Source organism: Microcaecilia unicolor, chromosome 3 (genome assembly GCF_901765095.1).
Source record: "Microcaecilia unicolor chromosome 3, aMicUni1.1, whole genome shotgun sequence".
Lineage (NCBI taxonomy): Eukaryota > Metazoa > Chordata > Amphibia > Gymnophiona > Siphonopidae > Microcaecilia > Microcaecilia unicolor.
In genome coordinates, this window is record NC_044033.1 from 532,153,688 (window position 1) to 532,166,775 (window position 13,088).

The window sequence follows — 13,088 nt, forward strand, 5'->3', positions numbered from 1 at the left end:
GCACCTGTGACATGCCAATGACTCACACGCCCACTATCGTCATAGATCACAGTGCAGGTCCAAAGAGAGAGGAAGCAACCCTGGTTTTTCAGACTCTATTTGGGGTCCTCGTCCACAGTTTGGGAAGCAATGCTTTAGGGAGTGATTATTACCACAGAATTCACTAGTGGTGACCAATGCAGGAAGAATAAAGCTTCAGCAGCATTTCTCTTACCCGAGCTTTAAGGGAGCAAATCTTCCTTCTACGGACATCTGCCCCATCGTTAACATCGACTCTAAAGAACAAACCAGGAGGAGAATTAAAGAAGTGGAAAAAAAAATGCGCAGCACAGCAGCAAGAACGTAATACTGCACATACAAACGTTTGTGTAAGCCAGGGGTTCTCAACCCAGTCCCAGATACTAAGTAGAAAATTTAAAACTAAAACAAACCGGAGAAAATATTTCTTCATCCACACATAATTAAACTCTGGAATTCATTGCCAAAGAAAGTGGTAAGAACAGTTAATTTACCAGGGCTTAAAAAAGATTTGGAAAATTTCCTAAAGGAAAAGTCCATAAGCCACTATTAAGATGGATGTGGGAAAATCCACTGCTTATTTCTAGGATAAGCACCATAAAGTCTCTTTTGGGATCTTCCCAGGAACTTGTGACCTGGATTGGCTACTTTTGGAAACATGATACTAGCTTGAAGGACCTTTGATCTGACCCAGTATGGTAGGTTTTCAAGATACCTACAAATGCAATATACATGAGATAAATTTACATACAATGGAGGTACTACATGCAAATTTATCTCAAGCATATTCATTGTGGGTATCCTGAAATCCTGACTGGATCCGAGGACTGGATAGAGAACCACTGGTCAAAGCTTTTTCCCTGCAACTCTGCTGAGAGTCATAGTCAATGACATCAGGAGGTGAGGCCTGCTATACAAAATTTAGCCAGTCTGGTTTTCAGGGTGTCCATTAGTCACATTCCTTCATAGTAACATAGTAGATGACAGCAGATAAAGACCTGCAAGGTCTATCCATTCTGCCCAACAAGCTAAACTCCTGGTAAAAGCGAATGCTACATACCTGTAGAAGGTATTCTCCGAGGACAGCAGGCTGATTGTTCTCACTGATGGGTGACGTCCACGGCAGCCCCTCCAATCGGAACACTTTTCTAGCAAAGTCCTTTGCTAGTTCTCGCGCGCCGATGCGCACCGCGCATGCGCGGCCGTCTTCCCGCCCGAACCGGCTCGTGCCGGCCAGTCTCACATGTAGCAAGACAAAGAGAAGGGAAGACACAACTCCAAAAGGGGAGGCGGGCGGGTTTGTGAGAACAATCAGCCTGCTGTCCTCGGAGAATACCTTCTACAGGTATGTAGCATTCGCTTTCTCCGAGGACAAGCAGGCTGCTTGTTCTCACTGATGGGGTATCCCTAGCCCCCAGGCTCACTCAAAAATACAACCATGGTCAATTGGGCCTCGCAACGGCGAGGACAAAACTGAGATTGACCTAACAATTTATACAACTAACTGAGAGTGCAGCCTGGAACAGAACAAACATGGGCCTAGGGGGGTGGAGTTGGATTCTAAACCCCGAACAGATTCTGAAGCACTGACTGCCCGAACCGACTGTCGCGTCGGGTATCCTGCTGCAGGCAGTAATGAGATGTGAATGTGTGGACAGATGACCACGTCGCAACTTTGCAAATCTCTTCAATAGTGGCTGACTTCAAGTGGGCTACCGACACTGCCATGGCTCTAACATTATGAGCCGTGACATGACCCTCAAGAGCCAGCCCGGCCTGGGCGTAAGTGAAGGATATGCAATCTGCTAGCCAATTGGATATGGTGCGTTTCCCCACAGCCACTCCCCTCCTATTGGGATCAAAAGAAACAAACAATTGGGCGGACTGTCTGTTGGGCTGTGTCCGCTCCAGATAGAAGGCCAATGCTCTCTTGCAGTCCAATGTGTGCAGCTGACGTTCAGCAGGGCAGGAATGAGGACGGGGAAAGAATGTTGGCAAGACAATTGACTGGTTCAGATGGAACTCCGACACAACCTTTGGCAAGAACTTAGGGTGAGTGCGGAGGACTACTCTGTTGTGATGAAATTTGGTGTAAGGAGCCTGGGCTACCAGGGCCTGAAGCTCACTGACTCTACGAGCTGAAGTAACTGCCACCAAGAAAATGACCTTCCAGGTCAAGTACTTCAGATGGCAGGAGTTCAGTGGCTCAAAAGGAGGTTTCATCAGCTGGGTGAGAACGACATTGAGATCCCATGACACTGTAGGAGGTTTGACAGGGGGCTTTGACAAAAGCAAACCTCTCATGAAGCGAACAACTAAAGGCTGTCCTGAGATAGGCTTACCTTCCACACGGTAATGGTATGCACTGATTGCACTAAGGTGAACCCTTACAGAGTTGGTCTTGAGACCAGACTCAGACAAATGCAGAAGGTATTCAAGCAGGGTCTGTGTAGGACAAGAGCGAGGATCTAGGGCCTTGCTGTCACACCAGACGGCAAACCTCCTCCATAGAAAGAAGTAACTCCTCTTAGTGGAATCTTTCCTGGAAGCAAGCAAGATGCGGGAGACACCCTCTGACAGACCCAAAGAGGCAAAGTCTACGCTCTCAACATCCAGGCCGTGAGAGCCAGAGACTGGAGGTTGGGATGCAGAAGCGCCCCTTCATTCTGTGTGATGAGGGTCGGAAAACACTCCAATCTCCAGGGTTCTTCGGAGGACAACTCCAGAAGAAGAGGGAACCAGATCTGACGCGGCCAAAAAGGAGCAATCAGAATCATGGTGCCTCGGTCTTGCTTGAGTTTCAACAAAGTCTTCCCCACCAGAGGTATGGGAGGATAAGCATACAGCAGACCCTCCCCCCAGTCCAGGAGGAAGGCATCCGATGCCAGTCTGCCGTGGGCCTGAAGCCTGGAACAGAACTGAGGGACTTTGTGGTTGGCTCGAGATCTACCAAGGGGGTGCCCCACACCTGGAAGATCTGTCGCACTACACGGGAATTGAGCGACCACTCGTGAGGTTGCATAATCCTGCTCAACCTGTCGGCCAGACTGTTGTTTACGCCTGCCAGGTATGTGGCTTGGAGCACCATGCCGTGACGGCGAGCCCAGAGCCACATGCTGACGGCTTCCTGACACAGGGGGCGAGATCCGGTGCCCCCCTGCTTGTTGATGTAATACATGGCAACCTGGTTGTCTGTCTGAATTTGGATAATTTGGTGGGACAGCCGATCTCTGAAAGCCTTCAGAGCGTTCCAGACCGCTCGTAACTCCAAGAGATTGATCTGCAGATCGCGTTCCTGGAGGGACCAGCTTCCTTGGGTGTGAAGCCCATCGACATGAGCTCCCCACCCCAGGAGAGACGCATCCGTGGTCAGCACTTTTTGTGGCTGAGGAATTTGGAAAGGACGTCCCAGAGTCAAATTGGAACAAATCGTCCACCAATACAGGGACTTGAGAAAACTCGTGGACAGGTGGATCACGTCTTCTAGATCCCCAGCAGCCTGAAACCACTGGGAAGCTAGGGTCCATTGAGCAGATCTCATGTGCAGGCGGGCCATGGGAGTCACATGAACTGTGGAGGCCATGTGGCCCAGCAATCTCAACATCTGTCGAGCTGTGATCTGCTGGGACGCTCGCACCCGCGAGACAAGGGACAACAAGTTGTTGGCTCTCGTCTCTGGGAGATAGGCGCGAGCCGTCCGAGAGTCCAGCAGAGCTCCTATGAATTCGAGTTTCTGCACTGGGAGAAGGTGGGACTTTGGATAATTTATCACAAACCCCAGTAGCTCCAGGAGGCGAATAGTCATCTGCATGGACTGTAGAGCTCCTGCCTCGGATGTGTTCTTCACCAGCCAATCGTCGAGATATGGGAACACATGCACCCCAGTCTGCGAAGTGCCGCTGCTACTACAGCCAAGCACTTCATGAACATTCTGGGCGCAGAGGCGAGCCCAAAGGGTAGCACACAGTACTGGAAGTGACGTGTGCCCAGCTGAAATCGCAGATACTGTCTGTGAGCTGGCAGTATCGGGATGTGCGTGTAGGCGTCCTTCAAGTCCAGAGAGCATAACCAATCGTTTTCCTGAATCATGGGGAGAAGGGTGCCCAGGGAAAGCATCCTGAACTTTTCTTTGACCAGATATTTGTTCAGGGCCCTTAGGTCTAGGATGGGACGCATCCCCCCTGTTTTCTTTTCCACAAGGAAGTACCTGGAATAGAATCCCAGCCCTTCCTTCCCGGATGGCACGGGCTCGACCGCATTGGCGCTGAGAAGGGCGGAGAGTTCCTCTGCAAGTACCTGCTTGTGTTGGAAGCTGTAAGACTGAGCTCCCGGTGGGCAATTTGGAGGTTTTGAAGCCAAATTGAGGGTGTATCCTTGCCGGACTATTTGAAGAACCCACTGATCGGAGGTTATGAGAGGCCACCTTTGGTGAAAAGCTTTCAACCTCCCTCCGACTGGCAGGTCGCCCGGCACGGACACTTGGATGTCGGCTATGCTCTGCTGGAGCCAGTCAAAAGCTCGTCCCTTGCTTTTGCTGGGGAGCCGAGGGGCCTTGCTGAGTCGCACGCTGCTGACGAGAGCGCGCGCGCGCAGGGGCTTAGCCTGGGCCGCAGGCTGTCGAGAAGGAGGATTGTACCTACGCTTGCCAGAAGAGTAGGGAACAGTCTTCCTTCCCCCAAAAAATCTTCTACCTGTAGAGGTAGAGGCTGAAGGCTGCCGGCGGGAGAACTTGTCGAAAGCGGTATCCCGCTGGTGGAGCTGCTCTACCACCTGCTCGACTTTTTCTCCAAAAATATTATCTGCACGGCAAGGCGAGTCCGCAATCCGCTGCTGGATTCTATTCTCCAGGTCGGAGGCACGCAGCCATGAGAGTCTGCGCATCACCACACCTTGAGCAGCGGCCCTGGACGCAACATCAAAGGTGTCATACACCCCTCTGGCCAGGAATTTTCTGCACGCTTTCAGCTGCCTGACCACCTCCTGAAATGGCTTGGCTTGCTCAGCGGGGAGCTTGTCCACCAAGCCCGCCAACTGCCGCACATTGTTCCGCATGTGTATGCTCGTGTAGAGCTGGTAGGACTGAATTTTGGCCACGAGCATAGAAGAATGGTAGGCCTTCCTCCCAAAGGAGTCCAAGGTTCTAGAGTTCTTGCCCGGGGGCGCCGAAGCATGCTCCCTAGAACTCTTGGCCTTCTTTAGGGCCAAATCCACAACTCCAGAGTCGTGAGGCAACTGACTGCGCATCAGCTCTGGGTCCCCATGGATCCGGTACTGGGACTCGATCTTCTTGGGAATGTGGGGATTACTTAAAGGCTTGGTCCAGTTCGCCAGCAATGTCTTTTTGAGGACATGATGCATGGGTACTGTGGACGCTTCCTTAGGTGGAGAAGGATAGTCCAGGAGCTCAAACATTTCAGCCCTGGGCTCGTCCTCCACAACCACCGGGAAGGGGATGGCCGTAGACATCTCCCGGACAAAGGAAGCGAAAGACAGGCTCTCGGGAGGAGAAAGCTGCCTTTCAGGAGAGGGAGTGGGATCAGAAGAAAGACCCTCAGACTCCTCGTCAGAGAAATATCTGATGTCCTCTTCCTCTCCCATGAGGCCTCACCATCGGTGTCAGACACAAGTTCACGGACCTGTGTCTGCAGCTGTGCCCGGCTCGACTCCGTGGAACCACGGCCACGGTGGGAGCGTCGAGAGGTAGACTCCCTCACCCGCACCGGCGAAGCTCCCTCCGCCGACGTAGTTGGGGAGCCTTCCTGGGAGGCTACCGCAGTCGGTACCGCAAGCGGCACCGATGTCGGAGACCTCACCCCGGGCAATGGGCCAGCCGGCGCCTCGCTCGACGGTACCGGTGGCGCAAGCACCCCCGGTGCCGGAGGGGTAGGGCGCAACAGCTCTCCCAGGATCTCTGGGAGAACGGCCTGGAGGCTCTCGTGCAGAGCGGCTGTGGAAAAAGACATGGAAGCCGATGCAGGAGTCGATGTCAGAATCTGTTCCGGGCGTGGAGGCTGTTCCGGGCTGTCCAAAGGGGAGCGCACCGACACCTCTTGAACAGAGGGCGAGCGGTCCTCTCGGTGCCGATGCCTACTGGGTGCCGACTCCCTCGGCGACCCACAGCTCTCGGTGCCGACACGGGAAGGGGACCAGTGACGATGCTTCTTCGACTTTTTGGGACGAAGCATGTCACCGGAGCTTCCCGGCACCGACGAGGAGGACGTAGAATCCAGCCGTCTCTTCCTCGGGGCCGAGGCCGAAGGAGGTTGGTCTCGGGGGGGCTGTATCGCAGGAGCCCTCAGGGTAGGGGGAGACCCACCCAAAGGCTCACCGCCACCAGCAGGGGAATGGACAGCCCTCACCTGCACTCCAGACGAAGCACCACCGTCCGACGACATCAGCAGATGAGGAGGTCTCGATACCACCGACGCCGACGCAGCCCTCCGATGTCGCCCCGATGCACTCGATGCAATCGGGGGCAAGGATGAAGGTCCGGGCGCCGACGACGTCGAAGCAGTCGATACTCCCGGTGCCGATGCCGACGAAGAGCCCGAGAACAAAACGTTCCACTGGGCTAATCTCACTACCTGAGTCCGCTTTTGCAAAAGAGAACACAGACTACAGGCCTGCGGGCGGTGCCCAGCCCCCAGACACTGAAGACACGACGCGTGCCTGTCAGTGAGCTAGATTACCCGGGCGCACTGGGTGCACTTCTTGAAGCCGCTGGAAGACTTCGATGTCATGGGCGGAAAAATCGCGCCGGCGAGATCAAAACTCGAAATGGCGAAAATGGCACCACAAAAAAGGGGGAAGAAAAAACTTCGAACCGAGGCCTAAATAGGGCCTACCCCGACGACGAAAGAAAACTTACCGGGGCAAAACTAGAAATACAGGAAGGGAGCAGACCGAAAAGGTCTCCTGCCGACACTCTTTTTTTTTTTTTTTTTTTGAAGCGAAGTCGAAAAACGACGCGCGAGGTCAACTTTCGGGGTGCGAACGGCGAAACACGACCGTACCGAGCGCGGACAAAAGAACACTGGCCGGCACGAGCCGGTTCGGGCGGGAAGACGGCCGCGCATGCGCGGTGCGCATCGGCGTGCGAGGACTAGCAAAGGACTTTGCTAGAAAAGTGTTCCGATTGGAGGGGCTGCCGTGGACGTCACCCATCAGTGAGAACAAGCAGCCTGCTTGTCCTCGGAGAATGATAACATATACTTGATCTTGAGCTGTGCTTGCCATTTTCAGGGCACAGACTGTAGATGTCTGCTCAGAATGGGCTTAATTCTCAACTACTGGAGTTGTTGTTGAAGCCCGCTCCAGTTCAACCAAATCCATCTAGCCATAATTGGGACACAGACCATAGAAATCTGACTGATACTAGTCTTACTTCCCAACTACTGGATTTACCGCTTAAGCATGGCCAAGTTGTTTTGATTCCATGCTCTTTCCATATAGGAATCCCTTTGTGCTTATCCCATGCATTCTTGAATTCCATTACCATTCTCATCGCCACACCTCCCACGGGAGGCCATTTCAGGCATCCACCAGCCTCTCTGTGGAAAAAGTACTTCCTGGCGTTACTCCTAAGTCAAACCTCTTGTAACCTCAATTTGTGTCCACTAGTTCTACCGCTTACCCTACTCTGGAAAAGGTTTGCATATTAATACTTTTCAAGTATTTAACCATCTGTACCAAAAGACAATTGGCTCTCCCACTGATAAGTATAATCAGAAAGAATCAACAACATAGCATAAAAAAGAAGGCAAAACGTGGAGTTGGCCACAAAGTGGGGTAGAGGAAGATCTTTGTGACCTGACATGGACCATTTTTCAAATACAATCCCAATGACCGCCATTAAAGGGTCATTCCATGCCAAGTGGTCTAAAATTAAAAAAAGTTCCCACCATCATGTTCTCCAATTTTGTTCAAATTTTATCTGTTGCACGAGTCAGGTGTTAAACGAAGTTTCCCAAAATTTGAGGTCTCTAACTGCAATAGTTGCAGATCTAGACCCCCTTTTCTGAAAGGTTGTCAGTCCATGAGCACGCGACATTTACCAAAATGCCATTTTTGGGGTCTAATAAAATCCAAGCACATTTATAAGAATGGCTAAAAAATTCAAATCCTGTACAGTTTTTGATGCTAATTCCGATGAAATACATTTTAACATTATGGATGCAAAATCCAGTCAAACAAGTTGACTCAAAGTGTGCATCAAAATTGGCCGCGACTCATCGGAACATATTTGGACCAATATTCAGACCACAACAACTTCCATGCAAACAAAAATACAGACTTGAAATTTTGAACAAGCATTATGCTTGTGCTGGACATAATACTGCCAGATTTGCAACTAACCAGCATCTATAACCGCCCTGCAGGATCTCTTCAAAGTTGGCACTGTCAGTGCAAATGGTAAAATGTACCAAAGTTCAAAGCCAATTATTTAAAAAGAGTCTGCCTGAATCAGCTTGTGAACAGTATCATCTGAAAGAGAAAATTGTGCTCTACAACAGATAAAATTTGAACAAAATTGGAGACATGATGGTGGGAAGGTTTAGACCACTTGGCATGGAATGACCCTAAAGTCAAAATATGTCTCACAAAAAACAAACAAAAAAACACCACGGAGTACAGGGTTACTATAAAAATGTTTCAAAATGTCACAAATTATCAAAATCTCAATGAAAATAATAATGTGTGAAAGAAGGTGAAGACCTCAGAAAAGTAAATCACCCATGCAGTAGTCACTATCCTGTGAACTGCTTATGCGGGTGGATAACTTTTATCACTCACTGGGCATTCACCATCTCCAACGTGTGACAAACATAACTTTGTGCCACCCAATCACTTTCACACTAAATGAACATACGGATTAAACTGAGTCCAAAATATTAATGTTAAAATCAAATATACTATAAAGCAGACAAGTGCATCAAGAGGAGTGGTCAGCATCTCCTTGCAAAGAATGCTCCTTCAAAAGCAGCTCCCCTAATTACACCCAATGCTGCGGGTTTCACGCACAAGCTTATATATCAGTCTCACCCAAGCCTCTGAGAAAGTCGTGGCACATGAAACCCACGGCATTGGGCATAATTAGGGGAGCTGCTTTTGAAGGAGCATATCGTGCAAAGAGATGCTGACCACTCTTCTTGATGTCATATTATGAAGCAGGTAAGTGCATCTGAATTTAAAATTGACCTCGTATTACACTAGTACATAAGTACATAAGTAGTGCCATACTGGGAAAGACCAAAGGTCCATCTAGCCCAGCATCCTGTCACCGACAGTGGCCAATCCAGGTCAAGGGCACCTGGCACGCTCCCCAAACGTAAAAACATTCCAGACAAGTTATACCTAAAAATGCGGAATTTTTCCAAGTCCATTTAATAGCGGTCTATGGACTTGTCCTTTAGGAATCTATCTAACCCCTTTTTAAACTCCGTCAAGCTAACCGCCCGTACCACGTTCTCCGGCAACGAATTCCAGAGTCTAATTACACGTTGGGTGAAGAAAAATTTTCTCCGATTCGTTTTAAATTTACCACACTGTAGCTTCAACTCATGCCCTCTAGTCCTAGTATTTTTGGATAGCTGGATTTTCATACCAAAGTACAACTAGATGGAACTCTTTGCCCAAACAACTCCATCATACAGTGTAGATACATACCTGTAGCAGATATTCTACGAGGATAGCAGGCTGATTGTTCTCACGATTGGGTCATCGTCCACGATGGCCCAGGAGACCGGCCAAACTTTTGACAGCAAAAACAAAGAACTCTCCAGAACGGTCCACCGTGCGGGCCGAACATAGAGCGCATGCGCAAATGGCTTCCCGCCGGCGACGCGAGCGTGCCCTCTCAGTTCAATAAAAAGCAAAAACAGAGAATAGAACAACTCCAAAGGGGAGGAGGGAGGGTTTGTGAGAACAATCAGCCTGCTGTCCTCGGAGAATACCTGCTACAGGTATGTATCTTCACTTTCTCCGAGGACAAGCAGGCTGCTTGTTCTCACGATTGGGATATCCCTAGCACCCAGGCTCACTCAAAACAATGAACATTGGTCAACTGGGCCTCACAATGGCGAGGACATAACATAGATTGACCTGAAACCAAAATCAACTAACTGAGAGTGCAGCCTGGAAAAGAACAAAAATGAGTCTAGGGGGGTGGAGTTGGATTCTAAACCCCAAACAGATTCTGCAACACTGACTGCCCGAACCGACTGTCACGTCTGGTATCCTGCTGAAGGCAGTAGTGGGTTGTGAATGTGTGGACTGATGACCACGTTGGAACCTTGCAAATCTCTTCAATCGAAGCTGACTTTAAGTGAGCCACTGACACAGCCATGGCTCTGACATTGTGAGCCGTGAATTGGCCCTCTAGAGTCAACCCAGCTTGGGCATAAGTGAAGGAAATGCAATCTGCTAGCCAACTGGAGATTGTGCATTTCCTGATGGCGAATCCCCTCCTGTTGGGATCGAAAGAAACAAACAATTGGGCGGACTAGGGCTTTGTCTGCTCCACGTAAAAGGCCAATGCTCTCTTACAGTCCAAGGTGAGATAGAAAAAGCTCCGTCCAATACAGCAGGAGATCCGCTTCCCTCACCATAGCGGGACTGCGAGTGCCCCCTTGGTGGTTGTTGTAGGCCACCATCGTCATGTTGTCAGTTAACACTGGCGCTCCCTCCATGAGACAGCCAAATGCCAGAAGAGCCAGGTGAACTGCTCTGAGCTCCAAACAACTGATTGTCCATTGGCAGCCTACGAGTACTAGCCATCTTAGGATTCACACCTGCTGAAGCAGGAACAAGTGCAAAGTGATGCACGTGGGAAAGAGGAACCCAAACTATAACGTCATGCAAGGTTCAGCGTTGGGAGTCATGGACCGAGAAAGGGATCTAGGTGTCGTCGTTGATGATACGTTGAAACCTTCTGCTCAATGGGCTGCTGCGGCTAGGAAAGCAAATAGAATGTTGGGTATCAGGAAAGGGATGGAAAACAAAAATAAGGATATTATTCTGCCATTGTATCGCTCCATGGTGCGACCTCACCTCGAGTATTATGGTCAATTCTGGTCGCCGCACCTCAAAAAAGACATAATGGAATTGAAAAAGGTGCGGAGAAGGGCAACAAAGATGATACAGGGGATGGGATGGCTTCCCTATCAGGATAGGCTGAAGAGGCTGGGGCTCTTCAGCTTGGAGAAAAGGCGGCTGAGGGGAGATATGATAGAGGTCTATAAGATAATGAGTGGAACGGAACAGGTAGATGTGGAGCGTCTGTTTATGCTTTCCAAAAATACTAGGACAAGGGGGCATGCGATGAAGCTGAAGTGTGATAAATTTAAAACGAATCGGAGGAAATTTTTCTTCACTCAACGCGTAGTTAAACTCTGGAATTTGCTGTCGGAAAAGGTGGTGAAGGCAGTTAACTTAGCGGACTTCAAAAAAGGGTTGGACGGCTTCCTGGAGGAAAAAGCCACAGAATGTTATTGAATGGACTACTACTACTACTTGACATTTCTATAGCGCTACTAGGGTTACGCAGCGCTGTACAGTTTAACAAAAAAGGACAGTCCCTGCTCAAAGGAGCTTACAATCTAAAGGACGAAATGACAAGTTGGGCAGTCTACATTTCTTGAATAGTGGTTAGGTGCCAAAGGCGACATTGAAGAGATGGGCTTTGAGCAAGGATTTGAAGATGGGCAGGGAGGGGGCCTGGCGTATGGGCTCAGGGAGTTTATTCCAAGCATGGGGTGAGGCGAGGCAGAAAGGGCGGAGCCTGGAGTTGGCGGTGGTGGAAAAGGGTACTGAAAGGAGGGATTTGTCTTGAGAGCGGAGGTTACGGGTAGGAACGTAAGGGGAGATGAGGGTACAGAGGTAAGGAGGGGCTGCAGATCGAGTGCATTTGTAGGTTAGAAGGAGAAGCTTGAACTGTATGCGGTACCTGATCGGAAGCCAGAGAAGTGATTTGAGGAGAGGGGTGATGTGAGTATATCAGTCCAGGCGGAAGATAAGACGTGCAGCAGAGTTCTGAATGGACTGAAGGGGGGATAGGTGACAAACTGGGAGGCCAGTGAGGAGTAGGTTGCAGTAGTCAAGGCGAGAGGTAATGAGAGAGTGGATGAGAGTTCGGGTGGTGTGCTCAGAGAGGAAAGGGCGAATTTTGCTAATGTTGTACAGGAAGAAGCGACAGGTCTTGGCTATCTGCTGGATGTGCACAGAGAAGGAGAGGGAGGAGTCGAAGATGACGCCGAGGTTGCGGGCAGATGAGACGGGGACGATGAGGGTGTTGTCAACTGAGATAGAGAGTGGAGGGAGAGGAGAAGTGGGTTTGGGTGGGAAGACAATAAGCTCGGTCTTGGCCATGTTCAGCTTCAGGTGGCGGTTGGACATCCAGGCAGCAATGTCTGACAAGCAGGCCGATACTTTGGCCTGGGTTTCCGCAGTGATGTCTGGTGTGGAGAGGTAAAGCTGGGTGTAATCAGCATAAAGATGATAGTGGAAACCATAAGATGAGATCAGCGACCCCAGGGAAGAGCTGTAGATTAAAAAAAGAAGGGGTCCAAGGACAGATCCTTGAGGAACTCCAACAGAGAGCAGGATGGGGGTGCAGGAAGCGCCATGAGAGTGTACTCTGAAGGTACGGTGGGAGAGATAAGAGGAGAACCAGGAGAGGACATAGCCCTGGACGAGGGAATACAGTAATTCTAGGATGGGCAGGACAAATCGTTTGTTCTTTTGGCCGCTGTCGGTGACAGGGTGCTGGACCCTTGGTCTGTCCCAGCATGGTGATGCTTATGTACCTGTGCGCCACAACCGGAAGCAGTATCACCTTGGAGACAGATCTGATCATAGCAACTAAAGGAAGGAAAGGCTGCAATAGCTGTCACCAAATCAAGAAGTTTATTAAAATAGGACCTAACTTGGGCAAGATGGGGGGGGGGGGGGGACCTGGTCACTTCGGGTGCGATACCCCAAGGACAGGGACCCAGGGAAGACTTCCAGAAACCAGAAGGGAAGAAATAGAACCTTTTCTGATTCAAAATTGTTCAAGTTTTGTCCTTATTACC

At 50.1% G+C, this 13,088-nt stretch overlaps 1 protein-coding gene across 1 annotated transcript in view; it reads right to left on the bottom strand.

Moving 5' to 3' along the window:
- The window catches only part of TUBE1 (tubulin epsilon 1), a 102,569-nt gene that overhangs the window by 70,715 nt on the left and 18,766 nt on the right, over positions 1–13,088 (bottom strand). The window contains exon 4 of the mRNA XM_030195671.1: positions 215–275. Coding sequence (XP_030051531.1) covers positions 215–275 — 61 coding nt within the window. The remainder of the gene's footprint in view (positions 1–214; positions 276–13,088) is intronic.